We start from the raw sequence: 23,559 nt of genomic DNA, 5'->3' as shown, positions 1-23,559 counted from the left end.
GCATCATGCTGTTGATTTGGCTTGCTCCATGTAAATTTCTGCCTTGTATAAAACCATGTCACAGAATCGTTCCACTCTTGGAATACCACATTCATTTACATACCTGCGTATGCCAAAATGGAGAGCGTTAGAAAATTCCCCATCTGTCTTTCTTGGTTCTGTTTTGCAGCTATGCAGATTTTCAGGCAATATTAAAAGAAACATAACTGATTGCATTCAAAACAGAAACAGGTGCTTTCAGAAACGGGGTCCTTCTGGGCTAATATGAACATATCACTACAAAAAACAGGGGGAGATACCTCTTATTTGTAATATCCCTGTAGCTCTTACTCCAGTTTATGGGTCAGAAGGTTTTTCGCTGTGTCCTCCACGGTCCATTTTGCAGGACAGTGAGCTGGCAATCCACAAAAGAAGTGGATCGCTTGAAGCTGAATCAGCTGCCCACAGCCCAGCTCAACAGCAGGCCAGGCACTTAACTCCAGCAAGACAAAAGTTGTACAGTGGTACCTCTGGGTACGAACTTAATTCGTTCCAGAGGTCCGTTCTTAACCTGAAACCGTTCTTAACCTGAGGCGCACTTTCACTAATGGGGCCTCCCGCTGCTACCACGCGATTTCCTTTCTCATCCTGAGGTAAAGTTCTTAACCCGAGGTACTACTTCCGGGTTAGCGGAGTCTAACCCGAAGTGTTTATAACCCGAGGTGTTTGTAACCCGGGTACCACTTTAGTTTGCCAACATGCAAAGGGCACAACATGTTGAGAAAGGGTGGCTGGTACAGTGGTACCTCGGGTTACAGACGCTTCAGGTTACAGACTCCACTAACTCAGAAATAATACCTCAGGTTAAGAACTTTGCTTCAGGATGAGAGCAGAAATTGCGCAACGGCGGTGCAGCGGCAGCAGGAGGCCCCATTAGCTAAAGTTGTACCTCAGGTTAAGAACAGTTTCAGGTTAAGAACGGACCTTCGGAACAAATTAAGTACTTAACCCGAGGTACCACTGTATTACCTATCAATTGCCTGGGTAAGTGTGAGGGCTTGCATATACAGTATTTGCCCTTTCACTAGCCTGTTGTTGTAGCTTGATCCTACCCTACCTTAGACACAGTATTTTATATAAGCCAAGGTTACTACTGGATTGAAAGGTGAGATACAATTTAAGTAAATCCGCCAAACCAACTCATGCTTACGTTCTGCTCTATTAAACCATGGGAAATAGTAAGGCAACCGGAAAGGTGCTGCGTTTCTAAATGACCCTCCACCCAAATGGTTGCTGTAGGAGGAACCAGAAATAGATAATAGTATTTTTTTTTTCCCCTCCTCATTTTCTGTGGTGCTTGCTACTATGACTGGATTTTGACCTGCTAATGGGACATTACCCCAAAGGAAATTAGCTTTTACACATGTTGATGGCCTAGAATTAAAGGTAGTGGCTGATACACAAGTCAGGAAGTTTGCCTAAGTTAATTAACCCTTTGCATATGCTAGTTCCAGGGGATTAACAGCAGCAAACAGGCCTCTTAAATACACTGGCTATTGCCTCCAATGAAATTAGCTTTGACACTACAAACCTTAATTACTTTCTAGCACCTATAAATCTATAACAATACTATTATTGTGCTTTTACTGCCAGGGAGAGGAAGAGGTGCTTGTGGGATGACCCTTGGGGACTGTGTGCATTGATTTGGGAGGCACCATTTGATTCTCTTTCTCAGGCAGCAAAAGTCTTGCCCCAGTCCTGTTACTCGACAGTGAAATGCTAGTTTAAATGCAACCAGTTAGGGTTGCCATATGTCTTCTTTTTCCAGGACACATCCTTTTTTTTAATGGGTAGAGTCATCATACTGATCCATAGTTAAAAGAAGAAGTAGGCAAATGTGTCCTCTTTTTTGCTCTTCTAAATATGGCAAGCCTATGGCCAGGCTTAAGAGACTTTTCCTAAGTGGCTGGAGCCTAGAATAAATATGTGAAGATGTACATGCTTGTGTTTCTACGCGAAGGAGAAAGTTGCATGTGAACTGGCCTTTGAATTGTCAAGATGCCCTGGTAGATTATAGATTAATAAATCATTGCTCAGACAACTTGACTTTAAAAAGCAAAACAAAACCCTGTTTAGCCTGTCCCGATTTTTCTGTGGGGATGATGCACAATTTGCCTTTTCAAAAGAAAAGAAGAAAGGTATCTTAAATAGGAAACCAACCCATCAATCAAAGGCTATCGTTTGTTGTTTGCTGTCCCTTGTGCTTGTCTAGAGAGCTTACAGCCTTCCTATAATACTGTGGAAATCGCTGCAGAATTTAAACAAAAGGCACATCATGACATAGCACATCAAGTGCTTCAGCTGTAGGACTTGTAACTTCCACAATTTATTGTCATACACTCATTCCTAAAATCAAGTCTAACATTATTTTTAAGTGCCAGGGATGAGTATGATTAAAGATTAAGAGGTATGTGATTGAAAACAGCATCACAGCTCCCCGAAATTGCTCTATTAATACATCCCAGCATGGTTTTCTCTGGGGGGTTATGATTCCTAGTCATTCTACCCCACCCTGCCCCACCCCAATACAGCTGCCCCATGGTGATTAAATATCAGTATGGGGCAGCTTTGTAGTATAAGCTCCTAGGAGACTCCTTACCCACCCACCCCCATTCCTTCCTAGCATAATCTGTTATACTCATTTCTTTTTAAAAAAAGACCACCACCACAACAAACCCCATCTTTTTGCTTAAGGCTGCATCTCAGAAGTGAAATACTGGCGTGCATTAATCTATTGTGACAGACCAATTCCATTGCTTTTCACCTTCGAACAATTCTCACTTTTTTAATTACTTTTCATAGTTTCCCTTTAATGGTTGAACTGAGCATTTAAATGATGTGCAACACACACACACACACACACACACACACAGATATCGTAGTACCCATACTTTAGAAGGCAATCCTAAACATGCTTACTAGGGAGTAAGCTTCATGAATATAGTTGGGCTTAAGTCAAAGTAGCAATGGATGCATCTGCAAATTTCAGTTACTCTCAGTTTTTCCTTTTTCCAGTGTTAGGTTCAGTTTGACGTATTTTAACATCCGTTTGTGAATCTTTTAGAAAGTCCTGATGAAAATCAGTCACCATTTCTCCTAATAAACACATTTCTATACAATTTTCACTAATAAACACATTTTGCAAGCAAGTTTCCTTAATATGATGCACTTTCGTTTAATGTTTTCACTAATGTGCATTTTTATGCACACTGTTCCCTAATTTACACACGCTTGCCCATATTTCTTGGTTGGAGAACAGCACTGCTAAATTTGTAGACATGTGAATTTCAAGAGACAGCTGTGTTTCAGTTTGTGCATTGCTTCAGGAAGTGTGAATTAAATAGGTTTGCATTAAAATGCGGACAAACCAAATATTCCCCCATCTCTACTTCAGAGTAAACATGCGTCGATTGCACTGTTAGGCTGCAGTCCTGTACATGCTTACCTGGGAGTAAGCCCCATTGAATTTAGTGTAAGCTAGTTTTGAGTAGATATACATGGTGCTGATGTGCTACATTTTCATGCCATTCTATTTTCTTGTTCACTGTAGCATGTTTGTTACTATATGCTGCTGCTTACATTAAGAATGAAATTGTAATTGGCACTAGAATTTTTGTATGTCTAGCCTCACCTTTGCAAATTTTGCTTACATATTACTAATAGTATCTTTACCCAAAACAAAGGTAATTGCTGCATCCACCCTAAAAGTGTGCGTGGATATATATGATTTATGACTGTATATTTTGTGCATCTTTTAATGTATGTGCCCTACATGTATACATCTCTCCTTTATGTAGAAAACTTCATTTTTTATAATGAGTATATAAAGCACCTGTAGTCCAAGAGAGCATTTCTATTGTATATCAAACAGGAGCTACTTTAGGAAAGTCATTCCGAGGTGACCCTAGGGTTTTGGGGGTCGTGGGCAAGAGAGTTATTTGAGGCCCCTTAAAGGATTGTAAGCAAGTCAGGCATAATAACACGTCACTTAATTCTATACAAGAAACTGCAATGAAAGTATGGATAAATGTCTCATAATGCATTTATTGTGGTCAATTTGTATTGTAACTGGAGTGGAGAATATTACTTCATGCAGTACATCAACACAGCACTGTAAGAACATGACTATAAATCATAAATAAAAAAGAAACAAGCCATTAACTCCATATGTGATACTCTTATGTAAACAAATGCAACCCCCTGTCTCACAAAAGAAAATTGTAAGATGATATGGTAGGAGGCACATATGGTGAATTGGTGATAGCCACTTCACTGATAAATAAAGAGTATAGTGATTAATCATTTAGGAGTCAATTGTCTACTACCCTTTTTAATGAAATGAACTCTTTTGAGGCTTCCTGGGAGCAGGACCCTCAATCAAATCACTGTAATTGTAATCCAAGTCTTTTCCAATCTTACGTTCAGCTGAAACCAGAGCTAAGCCTACTAGATGTTTTTGGAACACAGAAGAGCGCAGATGTGTTTTTAAAAATCAATTTCAACTTTTAAAATGGCCTATCACTAGATGCAACAGGTACAGTGAGAATAATGCTAATACTACACAAACTGGGGTGACACTTGTGACACAGTGTGAGGCAGCCCAGTGTCTGCATATTGTTCTTGTGAATCAGGGACTGGTTCTGCCCCCCCTCCATTTCTTTTGTGCAACAACAGTGTATTTGTCTAAAACCCTTCATTGCTTGCCTGTCTCTGATTCTATTACTGCCTTAGCTTTTCTCTTTGTTGATCCTGAATGCTATTGATATGGTGCCATCTTGACTGGCTAAAGAAAAAAGAAGGGTTTATGTGATGCAAATCCTTTTTTTGCTGCTGTGTTTACTGTTGTGCTGGCAACAACAGTAAGTTACCAACACAGGAGAGAAATTCTTCCATAAAACCCACTGATCAGAAGAGAGGGGGGAAATTGTGTAATCCCATGCATATTTCCTTAAAAGTCCTACTATATGAAGGAAGATTCTCAGACAAGTGTGTATAGGATTGCGGCCTGCAGTTTTCTTTGGGCAAGGAAGTTTGCATTTGAGGAGGCAAGGTGGAAGAGCTTCAACCTTTTCCCTGTCTTAAGCAGATATTCTGTTAAACAGCTGAGTCGTTTTCTGGTGCCACCTCCATCTTCTCATCAGAGCCAGCAGAAAAGACTGAAGAACAATATTTTTCCACTTTGCAGAGATTTCACTGTGAGACAATACCTGTGGAGTTGTGATGGTCTTTTCCTTTCCTCTCTTACTGAAACAAAATGGCGGCTGACTCCTCCTCATGTCCTAAGTGAACTGACCAAGTGTATAAAAATGGCTTGGCAGTTCTAGTGTACTGCTGATACAGATGGATCTGGCTTAAGTGGGGAAAAGTTTGTGTTTCTTGTAGGGAGGGACTTGCAATGCTGCTGAGTTAAAGACAAGGCAGGCTGACTGCAGGAGAGGAGGCAAGCAGGGTTTTCTACAAGGTTTTGCCCCACCCCTTCAAAGTGTACGACTCTGGGTATATGCTCCTCCTTAAAACCACTGGTCTGAGGAACATTCAACAAAAGATCAGAATTGTAGCCTATATTCCAACATTTTCAGTACATGATCCTAGATTGGGCTAACAGGCCTTGCTGTTGTCTGCTAAATTTGGGTAAGATGGTGGTGATCAGCACAGTGGCTTAAAATGGGCATAGTGTCTAGCTGACTGCCCCTGTAGCAAAACACAACGTTATGAAGTCTGGTCACCTTTTCTGGTGGGTGGTGTTGCGGCCAGGCATCCGGGGACCCTGCGGAGATCCGGCGGGGGGCGGAGATTGACGCTCCCCTCCTACTGGCGCTGGCCAGGGACACGCCCAGGGGTGGCCCTGCTGTCCAATCAGCGCCGGTAGGGGGTGTGGCTGCGGGAAATTTAAACCATGGCACAGCCGGGATGCCCTCTTCTCTCACCGTTCACTGTAGCATGGCTGGGGGTTTTGGAAAGAGGAACTCATGAGTGGTAAAACAGAGTAGCGTTTCTCTCCTTTGCTGGAGGTATTTTGGCAGAAGGTCTGTAACCATCAGCCAGTGATGCTGTAGTTGCAGATCCTGCACTGAGCCAGGGTTTGGACGAGATGATATGTGGAAAGAATCAGTGTGGCTCCTTTGTGTGTGTTGCATTTTTTCCCCAGGATTGGATCTGCCTTGGCTCAGCTCTACGGGACTTCTGCTACTCTGGAGCACCATCATTTTAACCACGCTGTCATGATTCTTCAGAGTGAGGTACAAAGCCAGCAGAATGCCCAACCTCTTCTCCCTATGTAAATATAAGTATCTAAAATAAACCTGCTTTTCTTTTATCAGTTCAATGCATCTATTACTTGTCCCTTTCTTTGCAAACTGGTAGAAAAGGGATCCTGAGTTCCACTCCAGATTCCTTTGATACATGTGTCATTGGGTTTTGTGAGAAGTCATGTGTAATTTGAAATTATATTGTATTTGTGTTTATGCATAGTTTGTAAGCTGCTTTGTTGCCTGAAAAGTGGGCTATAAAACTATTAAATATATAACATTGGCTCCCTGTGTCAAAAAAGTTAAACAAATCCAAACAGCCTAGAATGTGATTGAAAAGTTTCTGACTTTTGTTGTTTACACCATCAGAACCACAGTAGTCTAGTAAATGTTCTGCATCATAAATACATTTCCCCCCAGAATATAGACTAACATGGCCTCTGTCTTGATTAATGCAGTAAGTCTATGATACAATCTTTCTACAGCCTTCTTGGTATTCATAGTAAATAAGCCCATCAAGTCAGAAAACACAAAACTTGTGTGTGTGTGTGTGTGTGTGTGTGTGGTAAACTATTGATAGGTTTTTCCTCTCTAACATCCTCCTTCATCAGCACTAAGCAAGCTTTTAAAGATGACACTGTAAAAATAAAATAAAATTCTGTGTGAATGGTTTTTCTGCTAAGACCAGCAAAGAAATACCAAGGATGATGCAGTCTCATGTACATTTTACAGGTTGGTTTTACAGATTAAACTATCAATTGGCTTTATATAAAGAAAAGTTGGTAATGATGTGGTTTCTCTTTGTAAGCTTCCCCCCCCCCCCACACACCCAAGTGTGAAATAAATAATGCTTTCACTTAGCAGCTGTTTATGATGGCCATAACTTTTGAGCTGGTTCCAATCTTTATATACCCTTGGTCTTGATCCAAAGAGTCATGCCCCAAATGTTCTATAAATATATTGGGACTTCCAAGTTCCTTCTTTCTGTTGAGAGCCTGCCCTTTTGCATTGGCCACTGAACCACTCTTGAGATTTGGGGGCTTAGAAACATTTTCTGACACAGTATGAGGTCTCTCCGTTGAGTCTGGTGAGGGTGAGAAGCTTGGTACATTTGTACAAGCCTTCACATGTGCCAAATTCTTAATTTTATTCTGGGTCCCAGCTCATACGTTCTCTTGCTTTTTCTGTTTGCTTCAGTTAACACTGCTTCTTGCCAAATCCAAATATGTTGAAAACCTGATCTTGATAATAGTAAACATATGCAAACTAAAAAAGCATATTGTCTTACTCTAACTCACAATTACTAAGGCTATAATCCTATATACACGCTTATCTTTAATCAAGCTCCATCAAACACAGTGGGACCTAATTCTGAGTAAACATGCCCAGGATTGATCTGTTCGGGTGCTTAATGTACTTTGCATAAATAATGCATTTATTTATTCTTTTTTTAACCACCGTCCATCAAATATTGTCCCTGGGTGGCTTACAAACATAAACACCTGTACATTAAAGCTAGAAAATGCAATATAACAATTTAAAACCAAGTTGAAATCAAACTATATTATAAAGGCAACAAGCATCCCATCCATTTCAGCTGGCCTTAACAGATCAACCTCCCTCAACCAGTACAAAGAGCAAATAAATCTCACATACATACTTACATTTAAAACACGTTGATTTCCTCCAAAGACTCTTGGAAACTGTAGTTCGTTAAGTGTGCTGAGAATTGTAGCTCTATAGTGGGTAAACCACAATTTCCAGAACTTGGTGCTTTAAATGTATGGTGGATGTGACCCGATAGTTCCTGTTATACCTCTGAGGAAGGGAATTGTACAACTGGGATGCCACCACAGAGAAGGCCCTGTCCTGAGTTGCCACACAATAGATTGCACTCAACAGTGGGGTATCTGTAAGATCCCGTACAGATCTTATCAGACATGTATATTTCTCTGTAATGAATTTTGGTGTAGCTCACCCCTGTGCATCCAATAAAAAAAGAGTATGTAGTATTAGCATCAAATGCCTTGTCCAAAAGAATAGCATTTCATAATCATTTTCCTGCCATTTACATTAACCATACCTTTTTTAAAAAAAGTTTTTTATTTATACAACAAGAAAAACAAACAAACAAAAAACACAAATACCAAATTATACACAAATTACAAAAATAACCATAGACACATAATATTCTTAGCAAACAATAAAACATCTATTGGTCTTAACACTAAAGACCCAACCTCCCGTCTATTCCATACTTCAAATTCATATTACTTATTGCCAATACACATTTTTTTTGTAATTAAACTTATTCTCATTAAATCTAATTTCTTATATCTAAGGTAGATACATTAACCATAGCTTAATGTTATATCTGAACCCTGATCTCCTCCTTTGACATTGGTTAAGTAGCCACCATCCATTGCCCAAAATCCCCAAATGGAGAATGGTTCTTCTGGGTTGTGTTTCCTCTATTAGAGGGATGAAATGAACCAATATTTAAGTGATTTGCCATATGTGCCAGCATTAACTGTGGCTTACTAGCTATGGTGAACGTTAACTGTGGTTTAGAAATATGTGCGAACTGGGCCAGTGTTTGACCATTCTGCGTTTACTGGTAAATCGCAGGACATCCTGGCAGTAGCAAGCAGGTCCATCCTAAAAAATATTTTAAAAAATAAACAGTAATACTCCCCATGTGCATTTACATTCGTTTTGCAGAAAGAACTGGGTGGGAAACCAATGTGTGCCTTGATTTCAGGTTTCCTTGTGCTCGGTGTCACCTTTCGGGGGGGGGGGGTGACATTGCCTTTGGTTTTGAGAGCCCCGGTTTCTCCATATACTTGGTAGCCCATTGAAGTAGTGCTAACTTTCCCACAATGTTCCCTGAATTGGCAAGCTAGGGCTCTTATTCCCAAGTAGTTTCTTTTAATAGGTAAGCTGAGGCAGACAGCCAGAAGTTTATTTCTGGGCTGTTCTTTTCACACATAAGCTGCAAGCCTGCAAAGAGAAGTACACGCATATACCTCAGAAAGGGGAAGAATAACCTAGAAATAGATGTGCAGTGTAATTCCTAGCATACTTAAGAGGGAAAACTAAGATCCACTGAAGCCACTGGAAATTATATCCATGTACACATCTTTAGCATTGGGCCAACAGCCTAACAGCAATCTCTTGTCACCTGTAGACCTCTCTAAAGTATAGTCTCAAAGGCATTTGCAAAAAGAAAAAGGGGGAAAGGAGGTATGTCATTCATTGGTTATATATATTACATTTATGTGCATAATACTTTTGTTTAATTGCCCATAATTTCAGTCTAGCAGAAAGATCTGGGAAAACATCTTAATTGAAGTGGCCGATGAAAATATTTTTGTCATGATTTCAGTATGCATAATAAAAAGAGGGATTTGCTGTAATAATGACACACATTGCAGAGCTATTGGAAAACCTTTCAAAAACAGTCTATTGATTCTAAGCTATTTAGCTTTGCTATCTCTTTCATTATAGGGTCACAACATCTTTGCTAACTTGTCCTCCAAGGATTACAGTGACCTTATGCAGCTTCTGAAGAAGTCAATATTGGCAACAGACCTCACTCTCTATTTTGAGTAGGTATTGGCATTTTCTGAATTTGACAAATGGAAATCCGAAAGAGCTACAGTCCCTAACGACCTTTTAAATACCAGTGAGGGCATGTGGCACATATTACCACCAGTTACTATTTAATTTTCATTTGAGGTATTTACTCTAGCGCTTGTGCATTTTAGTCTTCTGAAAGTTTTCAGTATGTTATGTGCAACTGTTTTCTGTTGTTTAAATGTACAATATACTTAATTTATAAAGTTAAAACAAAACCACTGCATTGTTTATGGAAGAATTGCATTGGTGGGAGCTAGGTTTTCTCCTTTCTCTTTTCCACGTGGGTTAGTTTTTTGCTTTTTTAATTGGGGATCTTCTAAGCTTGTAACTTCCCATCTCTGTAATGAAGTTGCACAGCTCCATAAAAGCCATAACACATGCTTAGAGTGTAACCACTGAAATAAATGGGACCCAAGTTAACCATTACTCAATTTAAGTCCCATTGATTTCAGTGGGTCTAAGAATGTAACCAATCCCACAGGATTTTTTAAATCTGAATTTGTAGACTGGCATCAGTGGGTCATATCCAGCTAAGTCATAGGCAGAGCTGATCCACTAAAATGAATGGGTATAAGTTCCTTGGTTGCACTGCAGGTGTGACTCAGGTTGGATATAGGCCAATGTGTTTGAACAGAGTCACATCCCTGGATCAGAAGAATGTGTGGTCTCACTGGATGTGATTTTGTTCAAACATAAAATTAAGTGAGACCCAACATTAGTCATACTTGGAGTAAACTCATTGGAATAAATGGATTTAGTCTTACACTCCTGTAAGTAGACAACAAAGTACCCTTAGTAGGAATGTTGCTTTGGCGACAAGACCTACATGCCCCTCATGCAATGTATGGGTGAAACTGCCACCACAGATCAAATACCACAGAACTTGCATATCTCCTGACACCTACTTTTTCAACAGATAGCAGTTAACAGATTCAGTTGCTAGCAGGCTTGATGACTGGGGTTTTTTTGTTGTTGTTTTTTTTGGGGGGGGGAATGGCAGTGCTCTTGTATATTTATATTTGGTAGTTTCAGGTCTGAGGGCGTTGGTAGCAGGAAAAACGGCAGAAGCTAAATCAGCTCAAGGCAGCACCATGCTGTATGAGGGGCATTGTGGGGAATGCAAATGGTGGTATCTGGCACCGATTGCAGACCTGCCTGCCAGCAGAAAAATGTAAGGGAGGGCACAGGGCAGATGTCAGCAGTGGATTACCACAGCCCCAGCAGCTGTTCAAGGATGTTACATACTGATACTGGGCCTGGGTGAAGCTTTTCCCAGTTCAATATCTCCTTGCTGAGAAAACGTTCAGCTGCTGAACTTTGGTCCGCTGTGCATGTTGTTAAAAGACACAGGAAAAGAAACAGAACTAGCAGCTGTAGCTGGGGGCTGCAAGGTGATGTTCATGTGGTGTAAATCAGGCTTGGTGATGGCCACAAGTTTAGATGACTTTGAAAAGGGGGTATTAGACAAATTCAAGGACAGGTCTATCGGTAAGCTATTAGGCACGTCAGCTAAACGAATCCCCCATATTCAGAGCAGCGTTTGAAAATTCTCCAGGTGCATTTTGCACTTGGCTGTTGGCCACTTGCGACCAAGTGAAGGTGCCCAGGTGCCAGGATGGCACCTGCCTTCTCCACCATCTGGAGGTGCGTGCCTTGGGGATCCTTGAATCTTGTCTGTTTTCACACACCAGCAACACATCCTGTAGAATTCTATCTGTTATATATTTTATCTGCACAATTGGAATGAATTTCAGGAACCAAAAAGTGGTATTGAAAAATGCGACTTTAGAGCTACCTGGCCCAAAAATGGCAGCTAGGCATTCTGTTTTGGTGACTGTAACCCTGGTTCAAGGAGCCGTTTGGTGCCGAGCTTAATAGATCTGAGTTTCTAACACTGATTCAGAGATGCCGTGGCACTGATTCTCAGCTCCTAGAGAGCCGACAGTGGCAAAGGGTAATTTCCCTACAAACCCTGTTTGTGGGCTTTCCAGAGGCATCTGCTTGGTGGTCACTCGCTGTGGGAAGCAGGATGATCTGTTGAACTTCTGGCACCTAGTGAAGAGCTATTATTATTATTATTATTATTATTATTATTATTATTTATTAATTATATTTCAGCAGGCATTTTAAAGTAAGTTTCATTTTAACTGATTTTATCTTTAGTGTTTCTTTTTAACCTTACTGTACACTGCTTGGAAACTAAGGTGTTGAGCAGTATATAAATGGTTGAAATGAATAAATCTGAATGTGGCCAGCGGTGAGTGGTGCATCTAATTCAGGAGCCCAGCTGCCGCAATACTAAAATCCCCCTTTGATGGTTTTCTTCATTCGTTTCTTTGACATTCGGGCGCAAGAAAGGTGCTACAAAGGCATCAAGTGTTCTGCCACACTCCTAGCTAAAGCTAATGCTTGTGAAACCTGTCTTACCTTTATGATGTTAAAAAACGAGTTGTTTAAGATGGGTGCAGCAAGGTCATGTTTTGATCGCAGCTGAAGATCTTATTTACTCTTTTAATTTGTTACACATTGCTCAAGGGATTCTGAACAAGGAGGGAAATTGGATTTTCAAATGTGTTACTTGTTTTCTCAAGAAGGAGAAAAATGTGTTTTAAGTTGCAGCCGCCTTCTTCTTAGTTAAATAAAACAAGGAGCCACTCTCAAAAACACCTTGTGCAGCGCTGACGCAATGCGGCGTTGCATGGGAACAGCTACGGATAAGATTGATTTAAAGCCTATGTGCCCAGCTAGTCTGGGCTGTTAAAATTGTCATCACTGCAGTACTCATTCCCAGAGGGGCTGTTAGACCATCATGCTATGAATCTGCATGAGAGAAATGAACAGGATGAACTTTTGATAGGATGTACAAAGCAAAACGTGCAAGGGAGAAAAAATATTACTTCAGTCTTCATTAGCAGACTATATTAAATAAACAGAAAGTTCGATCATTTTTTAAAAAAACACAGATTGTTCTTTTGTCTCCTTTTAATGATTGACCTTAGAAGGTCATTTGCCTTTTGTAATGGTCCATACTGGTGGCATCAACCCCATTTTGATATATATATATAACCACCATTATAGACTTAAGGGTAGAAATTGTAATTGCGAGCAGCGTGGGATAGTGGCAGCCAAACTATTCCAAATGTGAAAAGACCCTATGTCAAGCACAGTTAATGGAATATCAAGATTTCACATCCTGTCTGTATACTGTCTTTCAGTAAGTTACATGGCTTAACCCATTGTGATGTCCCAAAGTCATTCCGTTGATGCCTATCACTATGATAGAACTGGTCCCAGCTTATGGTCGGAAGTACATGAGGCTACCCCAAAGCTAAGCAGGTTTGGATTAACCCTTGAATGGGTGTTTGCTTTGGGTTCCATGATGGAACAAGGGTGAGATATAAAAAATGCAAGAAACTAAATAAGCCAACTTTCCTTGTGCTTCTCAGGTCATCTGCCTTTAGCTGAGGAAGCCTGAGAGCTGGTTTATATGATACTGCCCCAATGTCAAGGCTTCCAAGAATGGCTGCACGTAATGGCTGCAACATGTAATATTTACCATGCAAATCCTCTGAATTGTGTGGTGAGTCTCAATGCAAGCTCCAGAATTCGCATCAAATAATGCAGAGGATTTACCGTATTTTTCGCCCTATAGGACGCACTTTTTCCCCTCCAAAAATGAAGGGGAAATGTGTGTGCGTCCTATGGGGCAAATGCAGGCATTCGCTGAAGCCTAGAGAGCGAGAGGGGTCGGTGCGCACCGACCCTTCTCGCTCTCCAGGCTTTAGGAAGCTATCCGCGAGCCATGGAACTCAGCATGCCCTAGGCTTCGAGCTTCGCGCAGTTCTCCCACGGCTTGTGGATAGCAGCCTGTTCTGGGGGCTGGGGTCGGGGAAAGCTCGGGCTTCCCCTGCCCCAGCCCCGCATCTGGGGGGGGAATATTTTTTTTTCTTTATTCCCCCCCCAAAAAACTAGGTGCGCCCTATGGGCCGGTGCGCCCTATGGGGCGAAAAATACGGTATATTGCAAGCTACATATCTTCTTCCAAAGTTTAAATTACCTTTAATACCCTCTTGGCTGCTTTTGGTTATATAGCTCTATTGTGAACTGACTTTCCCCCCATCAATATGATATTCTCATTTCATTTCATAGGAAAGTACCTGCATTTTGGTTTCTATAGGCATTGTTTGTATAAAAAAAATATATTCACTCAAAGTTTGTGTTTCTTCATAGAAATATAAAATCTCTGCATTAGAGATTGGTTTCCCTAGCCACAAATTACAAAACCTGCCACCGAACGTTTTAAGACACTTTGGTGTGAAAAAGAAGGTCACGTGCCAAGAATTTTCATAATTATATACTTATTTATCATTTCTTTTGTATCCCACCATCTATCCAAGAAGCTCAGCGAGAGAGAGACACATAGGGCTATGCTGTTTTATCCTCATCAGCCCTGTGGGGAGGTTAGGTTGAGAGATAATGACTGGCCCAACACTATTCAGTGAGATTTATAGCTGGGCAGGGCTCTGATTGTCTGTGATTGTATAGCACTTGACTAAGGGCCAGGGAAGATTATATACTTTGGCAAGTTGGGCAGCTTCATATATTTCTAAAACATGAACATTTATTAAATATACTTAATTCTTCAGAGTAATAATGTTCCAGGTGCCTCACACGGTCTGTCCCTGGGCGAGGTTCCAGTGGTTTTGGATAGTTTGTGAATACCATCTTTTCCGGGCTTAGGACTAGGATCCATTCTTTCTTTCTACTGGGGGCTTGGAGTTCCCGTGGGTTCCCGTCTATATTGGAGATCCCCAGCTTACTTCTGTTTGCCGTTGCTACAGCGGTCCTAGGTGGGTTCAAGGCAGGAGCATCCAACTGTAGTTTGGTTGCTTTTGTCAGGCTGGGCGAACATAGGGGGAGAACAGCCGTGGGGGGGCTTATTTCTTTGTATATACTTGGGGAATTATTTTCACATGTGGGGAAGGGTTTGGTCTTTGGCAAGTCTCCCTTGTCGATCTCTTTGGTGCCTTGAGCTTTGATTTTTTTTGTGGATATAGGAGGTGATGATAATAAGTTGAAGAGTTTCTGCCACTGTTTTTTACTGATGTGTTGGGTTTTTCTAGATGGCTTAAAATTTTTGATGTTTTTAGTTTTCTTCGTCTTGGGTTCCAGTTTTCTTTTGCGTGAGTTCTTTTTGGGTGGTATATAGAGTCTAGTATCTGAGTCCAGGGTCTGATCTGTGGCTCTTTTTGCTTGCTTGAAATTCTCCACAAGCGTCAGAAGTAGGCCATTTGTTACTGCTAGGAAGTTTTTTATATTGTAGAGGTCTGTGCGTAATAATGTTCCATAATTATATCCTTGTTGCTAGTGTACAATCAGGAGACTATGAAATTGATGAACTGCTGTAAGAACTCATCCTGCAACTACAGTTGTACGTTGGAAGTCGAATGGAATCCGTTCCAGAAGTCAGTTTGACTTCCAAAAGTTTGGCTTATGATTTGCCGCAAGAAGCTTCTGCAGCCAATCGGAAGCCCCATCGGACAATCAGCTTCCAAAATTAGTTCGCAAACCAGAACAGTCACTTCCAGGTTTACGGCATTTGGGAGCCAAAACGTTCGAGAACTAAGCTGTATGACCGTACAATTTTTTTACTATGCTGGAGCAGAGGAAAGCTTTTCCCCAGGTCTTTTGCTACCTGCACTGATGGGAATAAGAGGAGAGGGCCAATTCAGTGGTTTCTGAAGAACCTTACTGGTTCGTGAAGCACAATGTTCTCACACAAAATTCCATTGAAAGCATTACAACAACGTCTTATAAATGTTCTTGTTTCCTTCCACTGATACATTTTGTTGTAGGAGGAGGACTGAGTTTTTTGAACTTGTCAACAAAGGTGACTACAACTGGAATGTTAAGAGCCAGCGGGAGATATTTCGGTAAGTGAGGCCTCTGGGTTGGGTATGCAGCACATTTGTTTAACAAGATTGTTGTGGGAAACTAGACTATCCGCAGCAACAGAGGACCATATTCTTTGCAGGCATCTGGAAGTTCAGAGCTAGCCAGCGACGCTGTTTAGAGTGGCCACCAACACTGCTTCCTGGCTTGGGATCTGCACAGCTATTGGCCAAAAGGGTCTCTCCAAGACCAGCGATCCCTCGCCTGGATGTAATGCTTAAATCACCATGGAGATTGCTGTCATCACACTGAGTCTTTAACCTCTGCCAGATGTCCCTAGCGGCCCTGGGCAAGAATGTGGAGACGTTTAATATGATTTCCATGATTACTGTGGTACACAATTTTTGTACAAGTACTGTTATGTTTTCCTCCTCTGAGTGATTAGATTTTCCGGGGACTGTGCCCACCCAGCTTTGGTTTCCTTTGGAAGGATAGATGACAACAGGCTTGTGACATTTTTGTAATATTTAGGTTTATTTACGAATATACAAATCGGATATAGGTAGCGGCAGAAAGCATAGCAACCCTAAAAGCAGCAGATCTACTGCCTTGTGTCAGATGCCCAGTAAGGAAACGGACAACCACAGTTTCTTCTTCTTTTTTAGCTTAAAGCATACCTACTCTCCATCTCAGGCTGCAATTTATCTGTCGTCACTGTAGCAAAACCTGCTTCTATTGTTCCCTCTCACACACCACTCTCACGTTTATAAGATCCTTAGCTGGAGCAGGGGAGGTCTGCCACTTACCTTGCATCCTGGTTGATTTCTCCCATTCAAAAGTCAAGGAAAATCCAGCTTTTTACTGTCTGTTGCAGAATGATTCTCCCTGGTAAATATGATGCATTCCTCATCCCACAGAATGCCTATGTCACACGACAGACTTACCCTGGGATGAGCAACCAGAACATTATGAATATACACCATATAGCAGCATAACATTAACAAGCTCTTGGAAATCAAACTAGGGTCTGCCCGCGATGTTGTTCCATGTCCATTTTTGTTGCAGAAAAGCTGCTTCAGGGTGACAGCTTTTTAAGTTGAGTAGCAGCAGGAGAAATTCATTTCATTTCACCTTTAAAGAGACATTTACAGAAATGTGTACGTCTTGAAGCACTATGCAAACCAAAACACAGCTCTCCTTGAAAATTCGCACTTCGGTGAATTTTGCAACACAGTTCTGCAGCCCAAGTAATGTGTGCTAAAATTCATATGCCAAGTAAAGTGTCCATAAATGCATATATTGGTGAAAATAATACATTAAAATGTGTTGTGTTAGGGAAAATGGCATTGCAAAACTGCATTATATTAGGGAAAGTTACATTAAAACGTTATATTAAGATAAATTCTCACTAAAATGCTGGTAAAGTCATGAAGACTTTTTAAAAAACAAAATCAAAATGGTGTTAAAATGAAGATTGGAAAAATGAGAAACAGAGAGAAACCAGGATTTGCCAATTTGCCCCTTTCCAGCAGCAGAGTAGAGTGGGCACTTTAATCTTTTCCCACCCCTTGTTTTTCTGCTGCGGTTCCCTCTCATTCCACCCCCATAGCATTCTAGACACATTCTTTACCTTCACAAAGCTGCACTCCATGGGGGAGCAGTGGCATAGGTGGGGAGCTGCAGTAAAAAGGGGGATGGGAGGCAGATGAGTTAAGAAGAAGAAGAAGAAGAGTTTGGATTTGATATCCCGCTTTATCACTACCCGAAGGAGTCTCAAAGTGGCTCACATTCTCCTTTCCCTTCCTCCCCCACAACAAACACTCTGTGAGGTGAGTGAGGCTGAGAGACTTCAGAGAAGTGTGACTAGCCCAAGGTCACCCAGCAGCTGCATGTGGAGGAGCGGGGAATCGAACCCGGTTCACCAGGTTACAAGTCCACCGCTCTTAACCACTACTCCACACTGGCATTTCTTCCTTGCCCATCTAGTTGTTGCCCAAAATTGCTGCCATTCAAAGCAGCTCTTTTGTTACAGGTGTTGGCAATTAACATTTAGCCAAGCTGCAGGTGGGCAACCTGGGTTTTTTTAGTAGAGGATTCCATTCACTCTGGGGTACTGGGAAGGGATGAAGCCAGAAATGAGCACTGCCAGGGGCATCAGCGAGTGGGCCACCCATTTTCTCTTTCACCCATCTCTCTCTCTCTCTGTGTGTGTGTGTGTGTGTGTGCGCGCGTGTGTGTGAAGTCCTTTGTACAGTGGTACCTCAACTTACGTTTACCTCTGGTTACGTATCCTTCAGGATACGTATGCGGCAAACGTATTTTTCTGGATTTTGCCACATGCGCAGAAGCGCTCCACCGCCACATGCGCATGTGCAGAAGTGGTCCCTCCAGTTGCGGAAACCTCGGGATCTGACCGTAGCTCTGGAACGGATCCCGTAAGCAACCAGAGGTACCACCGTATAGCGGAAAGGACAGCCCTGATGTTCTCCAGTGGCGTTATGTAGCTGTTGTGTCAGGCAGGTCTTGTGCCACCCACAATGCCTGGTGCACACACATGCCCCCCCCCCCCCACCGTGCACACATCTCTCCTCCCTGCATCCGCCCCATCAGATCCACCACTCCCAAGGGCGTCCTTGCACAGTTCACCACAACCTCTACATCCACCAATAAACTTTTGTGAAAGAGCAAAGAAACATCCCGCGAGCTTTCTCCTGTGTGCACACATGCCGTTTATGAATGGAGCTATTCATGTGATGGGAATGATCCTTGTGTTTTAGCGGAGGCACGGGTCATTTCCTGTTTTTCCATATCATTTCACTCATTCCCAATTTTAGAGCCGGGGCAGTATATATGCCACTTCTTTTATTTCCACTGTCCTTGTTCTTCATCTGAGCTTCCTCATAGTTTTATCTGCATCATGTACTGTACATAAATGCTTTCTCCAGCTGAATAGTTTCTTTCTCCCAACACTTATAAAACATAATTGTAGCCAGGTATTAAACTACAGTGAAACAGTGTAGTCCTTACTGTAAATCTTGGGGTTTTTATTGCAGATGAACCGTAGAAACTGCTTAAACAGTGTCTGGAATGCCTCTCATGGTTATAGCTTTTCTCTTACCACAGTAGTCACTTATAAGTAGGCAAATAGATTAGCCCAATCTGTATTTATTGTGTAATAACTCCTTTTCTTACATCATGGCAGAACCCCAGCTGCCCTGTATATTATAAATATTACTTTATTAGTCAAAGTGCAGCAAAATTAGTAGTTAGTCCGTGGTGATACATGTTTCTTTTGTAGCACTCAATGGATAGCATTGAAAATTCATTATCTGATGATCTATAATGCATTAGCTCTGCTATATCTAATGGCATTAAAAACGGCGCTGACTGTTGAGATTCAGAGCTGTGCCGTCCCTTCTCTAAGGGAAGAGGTTGCTAATTCTGACTGTTTAAAACAAGTTATGTAGCTGAGGCGCATTTGTTTAGGAAAGCAACAAAAGGTTTATTCAGCTTGTATTGTTCATTTCTGTTTTTCAGATCAATGCTAATGACAGCCTGTGACCTTGGAGCTGCGACCAAACCGTGGGAGATTTCAAGACAGGCAAGTCATGATTAATAGCAGGGCAAGGAAGAGGAGGTACTGATGCAACTGTTTTCCCAGGAACCTGACATAGAAGGGGCCAAATATGCAATCAATTTGGAGCAGTATTGCTTTGTTTTAAAATAACACAGATTTTCTGCTGGGCATGGTTCTGTTGCCCAATGTTTTCGTTGTTCATGTTTCTTTGATAGCACTGAGTCTTTCTAAGGTGTCTGAAGAACACCTCTGATTCCATCATCAGAGCCACAAGATTAACTCTTCCACTGCATATAAAATCACAGGAATGTAAGAGGGAACATCTTCCTATTTTGTTTGAAACAAAATGCTTCTTACCACAAAATGCTGAAGGCAAAATGCTAAGTATGGATCATTGGAGGAGATCTTCAAAAGTGTGGCCTGTTTGGGGGAATAGATACCTAGAAAGCTTTACACAGAGTTGGCAATATTTTTTATACTTTTAAATATAAAAATAGATGTAAAAAGAACATTTGGACCTGAACAAACGTTTGTAAAAGGTTCCATGTCTTCATTTGCAGGGCATCCCCTCACTCCTCTTTATAATTTGATTAGCTTCCAACTCTAAAAGAGACTTGTAATTTAATCCATGCCATCTAAAATCCTCATTTATATATAGCGAATTGATAATAATGTCAAATGGTTGATATCACAGAGGAGAAATACCTACTGCCTGCCCAGGAGTGTCGTGTTCTCTCTCTCCAGAATATAGCACTAAGTGACATTTAACTCAGAGTACACCCATTGCAATTAATTGACCTAACTTACTGTAGTCATGAAGGGACGCAGGTGGCATTGTGGGTTAAACCACAGAGCCTAGGACTTGCTGATCAGAAGGTCGGTGGTTCGAATCCCCGCGACAGGGTGAGCTCCTGTTGCTCAGTCCCTGCTCCTGCCAACCTAGCAGTTTGAAAGCACATCACAGTGCAAGTAGATAAATAGGTACCCCTCCGGTGGGAAGGTAAACGGCGTTTCCGTGCGCTGCTCTGGTTCGCCAGAAGCGGCTTAGTCATGCTGGCCACATGACTCGGAAGCTGTACGCTGGCTCCCTCGGCCAATAAAGCGAGATGAACGCCACAACCCCAGAGTCGGTCACGACTGGACCTAATGGTCAGGGGTCCCTTTATCTTTACCTAAGGGATAAAATACACTTTCCAGAAATGTGATTTAAATGTATGGTGTATGTACTCAGCCCACATGTTGGAAAAAGGGGGGACACCTGGCAAGGGGGAAGAACCTGAATGCTGACCATTAGGCAATGTATTCTCCCTAGGATGATGGCTTCGGATAGTACTGGTCGTATAAGCTAGAAAACCATTAAATTATGCTACTTGTCATTTCAGATAGTACATGATCTCCAGTACAATTTTTAACACATAGTGTGCAGTTGTGTAGTCACACATTAGCAACAGAGAGAACATCGATAGCCAAGGGGCCTGTTTATACCAGCGTCCCTTGCAGTCTGCATCCCTGGATTATTATTTTTTTGTAAAGTGATACTACATTCGGGTTTTGTTTTTTGTTTCTTTAAAAGCATATTGTTGTAGAAACACAACCTGAAAATCCAATTAGGATTAACTTTGCAGAAGAACATTGCATATTTCCAGAAGTTACTCACATGTATCCTTAGCTTTATTTCAATTAGATTTATAACCTAACCCTTTCTGAAGGCAAATTAAATCAATGAAGTAGATAAAACATTACAAAAGTGTCGAAACATTCTTAATCTCTTCTTATAATTAGATGTTCATGTACAACCAAGATATATGCAGCTGACTCTGAAGTAGGAGATTATATATATTAAAAAATACTGGCTATATTTATTTTATTTAAACGAAGCTGTTTTACAGGTTACGTCTCACAATGTGGCTGCCATGCAAAAGGAGCTTAAATCTACAAGTACCACTGCATGGTGCTTCCCTTGAACAATGACACCTTGTTGTGGGCCACGAGGTCTCCATGTGAGCCAGACCTGCCTATAATAATAATAATAATAATTTATTATTTGTACCCCGCCCATCTGGCTGGGTTTCCCCAGCCATTCTGGGCAGCTTCCACAAAGACCAAAAATACACTAAGATGTCACACATTAAAAACTTCCCTGAACAGGGCTGCCTTAAGATGTCTTCTGAATGTCAGGTAGTTGTTTCTCTCTTTGACATCTGATGGGAGGGCGTTCCACAGGGCAGGTGCCACTACCGAGAAGGCCCTCTGCCTGGTTCCCTGTAGCTTTGCTTCTCGCAATGAGGGAACCGCCAGAAGGCCCTCGGCGCTGGACCTCAGTGTCCGGGCAGAACGATGGGGGGTGGAGACCCTCCTTCAAGTATACTGGGCCGAGGCCGTTTAGGGCTTTAAAGGTCAACACCAACACTTTGAGTTGTGCTCAGAAACGTACTGGGAGCCAATGTAGGTCTGTCAAGACCGGTGTTATGGTTTGTCTCAGTATCCTTCCAAAGCAGCTGTCTGGCGGCAGCATGGAAACGTTGGAAGCTGGCTTATACCTCTAGACCAACCCTCAGTATTGCCTGCTCTGACGGGCAACAGCTTTCCGGGATTTCAGAGAGCACTTTTAACTAGTTCTGCCTGAAGATGCTGGGGGTTGAATCTGGGAACTTTTGCATGGAAAGAACATGCTTTCCCACTGAGCTATGATTCCCCCAACCCCCCCCCCCCCGAAAAAAAGTTTCACGAGGGGCTTATCTTTGAAGTGACTCCATGCACACATCACATGGCAGTGGTATAAAAAGGAAACACTTAGTTTGGAGTTCAGTGGCTAAGCTTATATTCCGCCACTGCCAGGTTATCAACACATGTTTTCAAAACGACAATTATTTGTCCAGTTTGAGCTTGGTGCCATTTATTTATTTTATTCCATAAAATTTATACACTGCTTGATTGTAAACAGACAAACAAACCTCAAAGCGGTTTACAAAAAGATAAAATAAAATCAAGAAATCCACAACCATTCTTTAAAACCTACAAAAGTTCAAATATTAAAACAGATTAAAATTGCCTCAACTTTCTAAGCACCTGGGTAGGTTTGTCTTAACGTTGGCACCAAAAAGAGTACAGGGAAAGTGCCTGCTTGATCTCAATGAGCAAGGAGTTCCCAAGTTCAAGTGCTGCCACACAGTCAGGTTCTTCCAAATGCAGAAAGGGTTTTATGCGGCACCTGTAAGTAGTGCCAACTTTTGCATTCCCATTTAAATTCTCATTCTCCAAATGAAGTTAAAGAAGACTAGCTCTAATCCATTCAGTCCAATGGTAGTTTTAAGTGGTTCAGAGCAGAAGACAGAAGTGACACCTGTATTTCAGAAGTTAAATGGATCAGAAATGTACACAGTTGAAGCAATAAGCAGAGAAGTCAGAGTTAACAGCCAGATTTCCCTGGTACATGGGTGTGCCAGTTCCACCCAAAACTTCTGTACCTGGTATATAATCCCAACAATCTTAAAATTATTTGGGTGCCTATTCTGTTGGTACTTATTGGTTAGTGATGAGTAGCTTTTAGACTACAGTGGTACCTTGATTCTCAAACTTAATCTGTTCTGGAAGTCCATTCGATGCCTGAAACCATTCGAAAAGCAAGGCACAGCTTCCACTTGGCTGCAGGAGCTTCCTGCACTCAAGCGGAAGCCGTGTCGGATGTTCAGCTTCCAAAAAATGTTCGCAAACCAAAACAGTTGCATCTGGGAGCCAATTTGTTCGTCAACCGAAGTACCACTGTATTAAAATACTTCAGCTCTGAGTCAGCTGCAGGTGACCATATATTTAAAATTGGGCGTGTTCTTCTGCTTGTTAATCAGGGTTTCAGTCAGGAAATTTGTTAACAAATAATATGAATCCTAACTGATTATTTGCTATTTGTTTTAGGTTGCCGAACTGGTAACAAGCGAGTTCTTTGAACAAGGAGACAGAGAGAGATCTGAGCTCAAACTCACTCCTTCTGTAAGTTCACCACTCATTTTAGAGTTCATTGTAAAAATGAGAACATACTGTAAGAAATTTGTTTTTGTTGTTGTGTTGCTGTTGTTTTTTAAAAAATGTAGCTGTTAAAATACAAATGTGAAAAGACACACAAGTACCATGTATACTTGAGTATAGGCCGAGGCACCTAATTATAGC

At 41.5% G+C, this 23,559-nt stretch overlaps 1 protein-coding gene and 1 long non-coding RNA gene across 9 annotated transcripts in view; one reads left to right on the top strand and one right to left on the bottom strand.

Annotated features, from left to right (window-relative positions):
• The window catches only part of PDE11A (phosphodiesterase 11A), a 153,928-nt gene that overhangs the window by 110,726 nt on the left and 19,643 nt on the right, over nt 1–23,559 (top strand). For 6 of the 8 annotated variants that reach the window (XM_083407533.1, XM_083407532.1, XM_083407535.1 and 3 more), the window contains 5 exons: nt 6,188–6,278; nt 9,795–9,895; nt 15,782–15,859; nt 19,356–19,419; nt 23,308–23,382. In XM_083407533.1, coding sequence (XP_083263659.1) covers nt 6,188–6,278; nt 9,795–9,895; nt 15,782–15,859; nt 19,356–19,419; nt 23,308–23,382 — 409 coding nt within the window. Of the gene's footprint in view, nt 1–6,187; nt 6,317–9,794; nt 9,896–15,781; nt 15,860–19,355; nt 19,420–23,307; nt 23,383–23,559 lie in introns of those variants that run through there. The other 2 variants (XR_014503949.1, XM_083407534.1) reach the window with 2 other exon arrangements.
• Nucleotides 12,037–16,762, bottom strand: LOC310665355. Its single transcript, XR_014505427.1, has 2 exons — nt 16,625–16,762; nt 12,037–12,466 (listed from the first exon to the last, which is right to left on the bottom strand). It is a non-coding gene; the product is annotated as an uncharacterized lncRNA (long non-coding RNA).

This window comes from Podarcis tiliguerta (assembly GCF_965153285.1).
Source record: "Podarcis tiliguerta genome assembly, chromosome: 1".
In the NCBI taxonomy this organism is placed as follows: domain Eukaryota; kingdom Metazoa; phylum Chordata; class Lepidosauria; order Squamata; family Lacertidae; genus Podarcis; species Podarcis tiliguerta.
The sequence above is the reverse complement of the archived record's forward strand: the minus strand, read 5'-3'. Positions and strand labels throughout refer to the sequence as shown.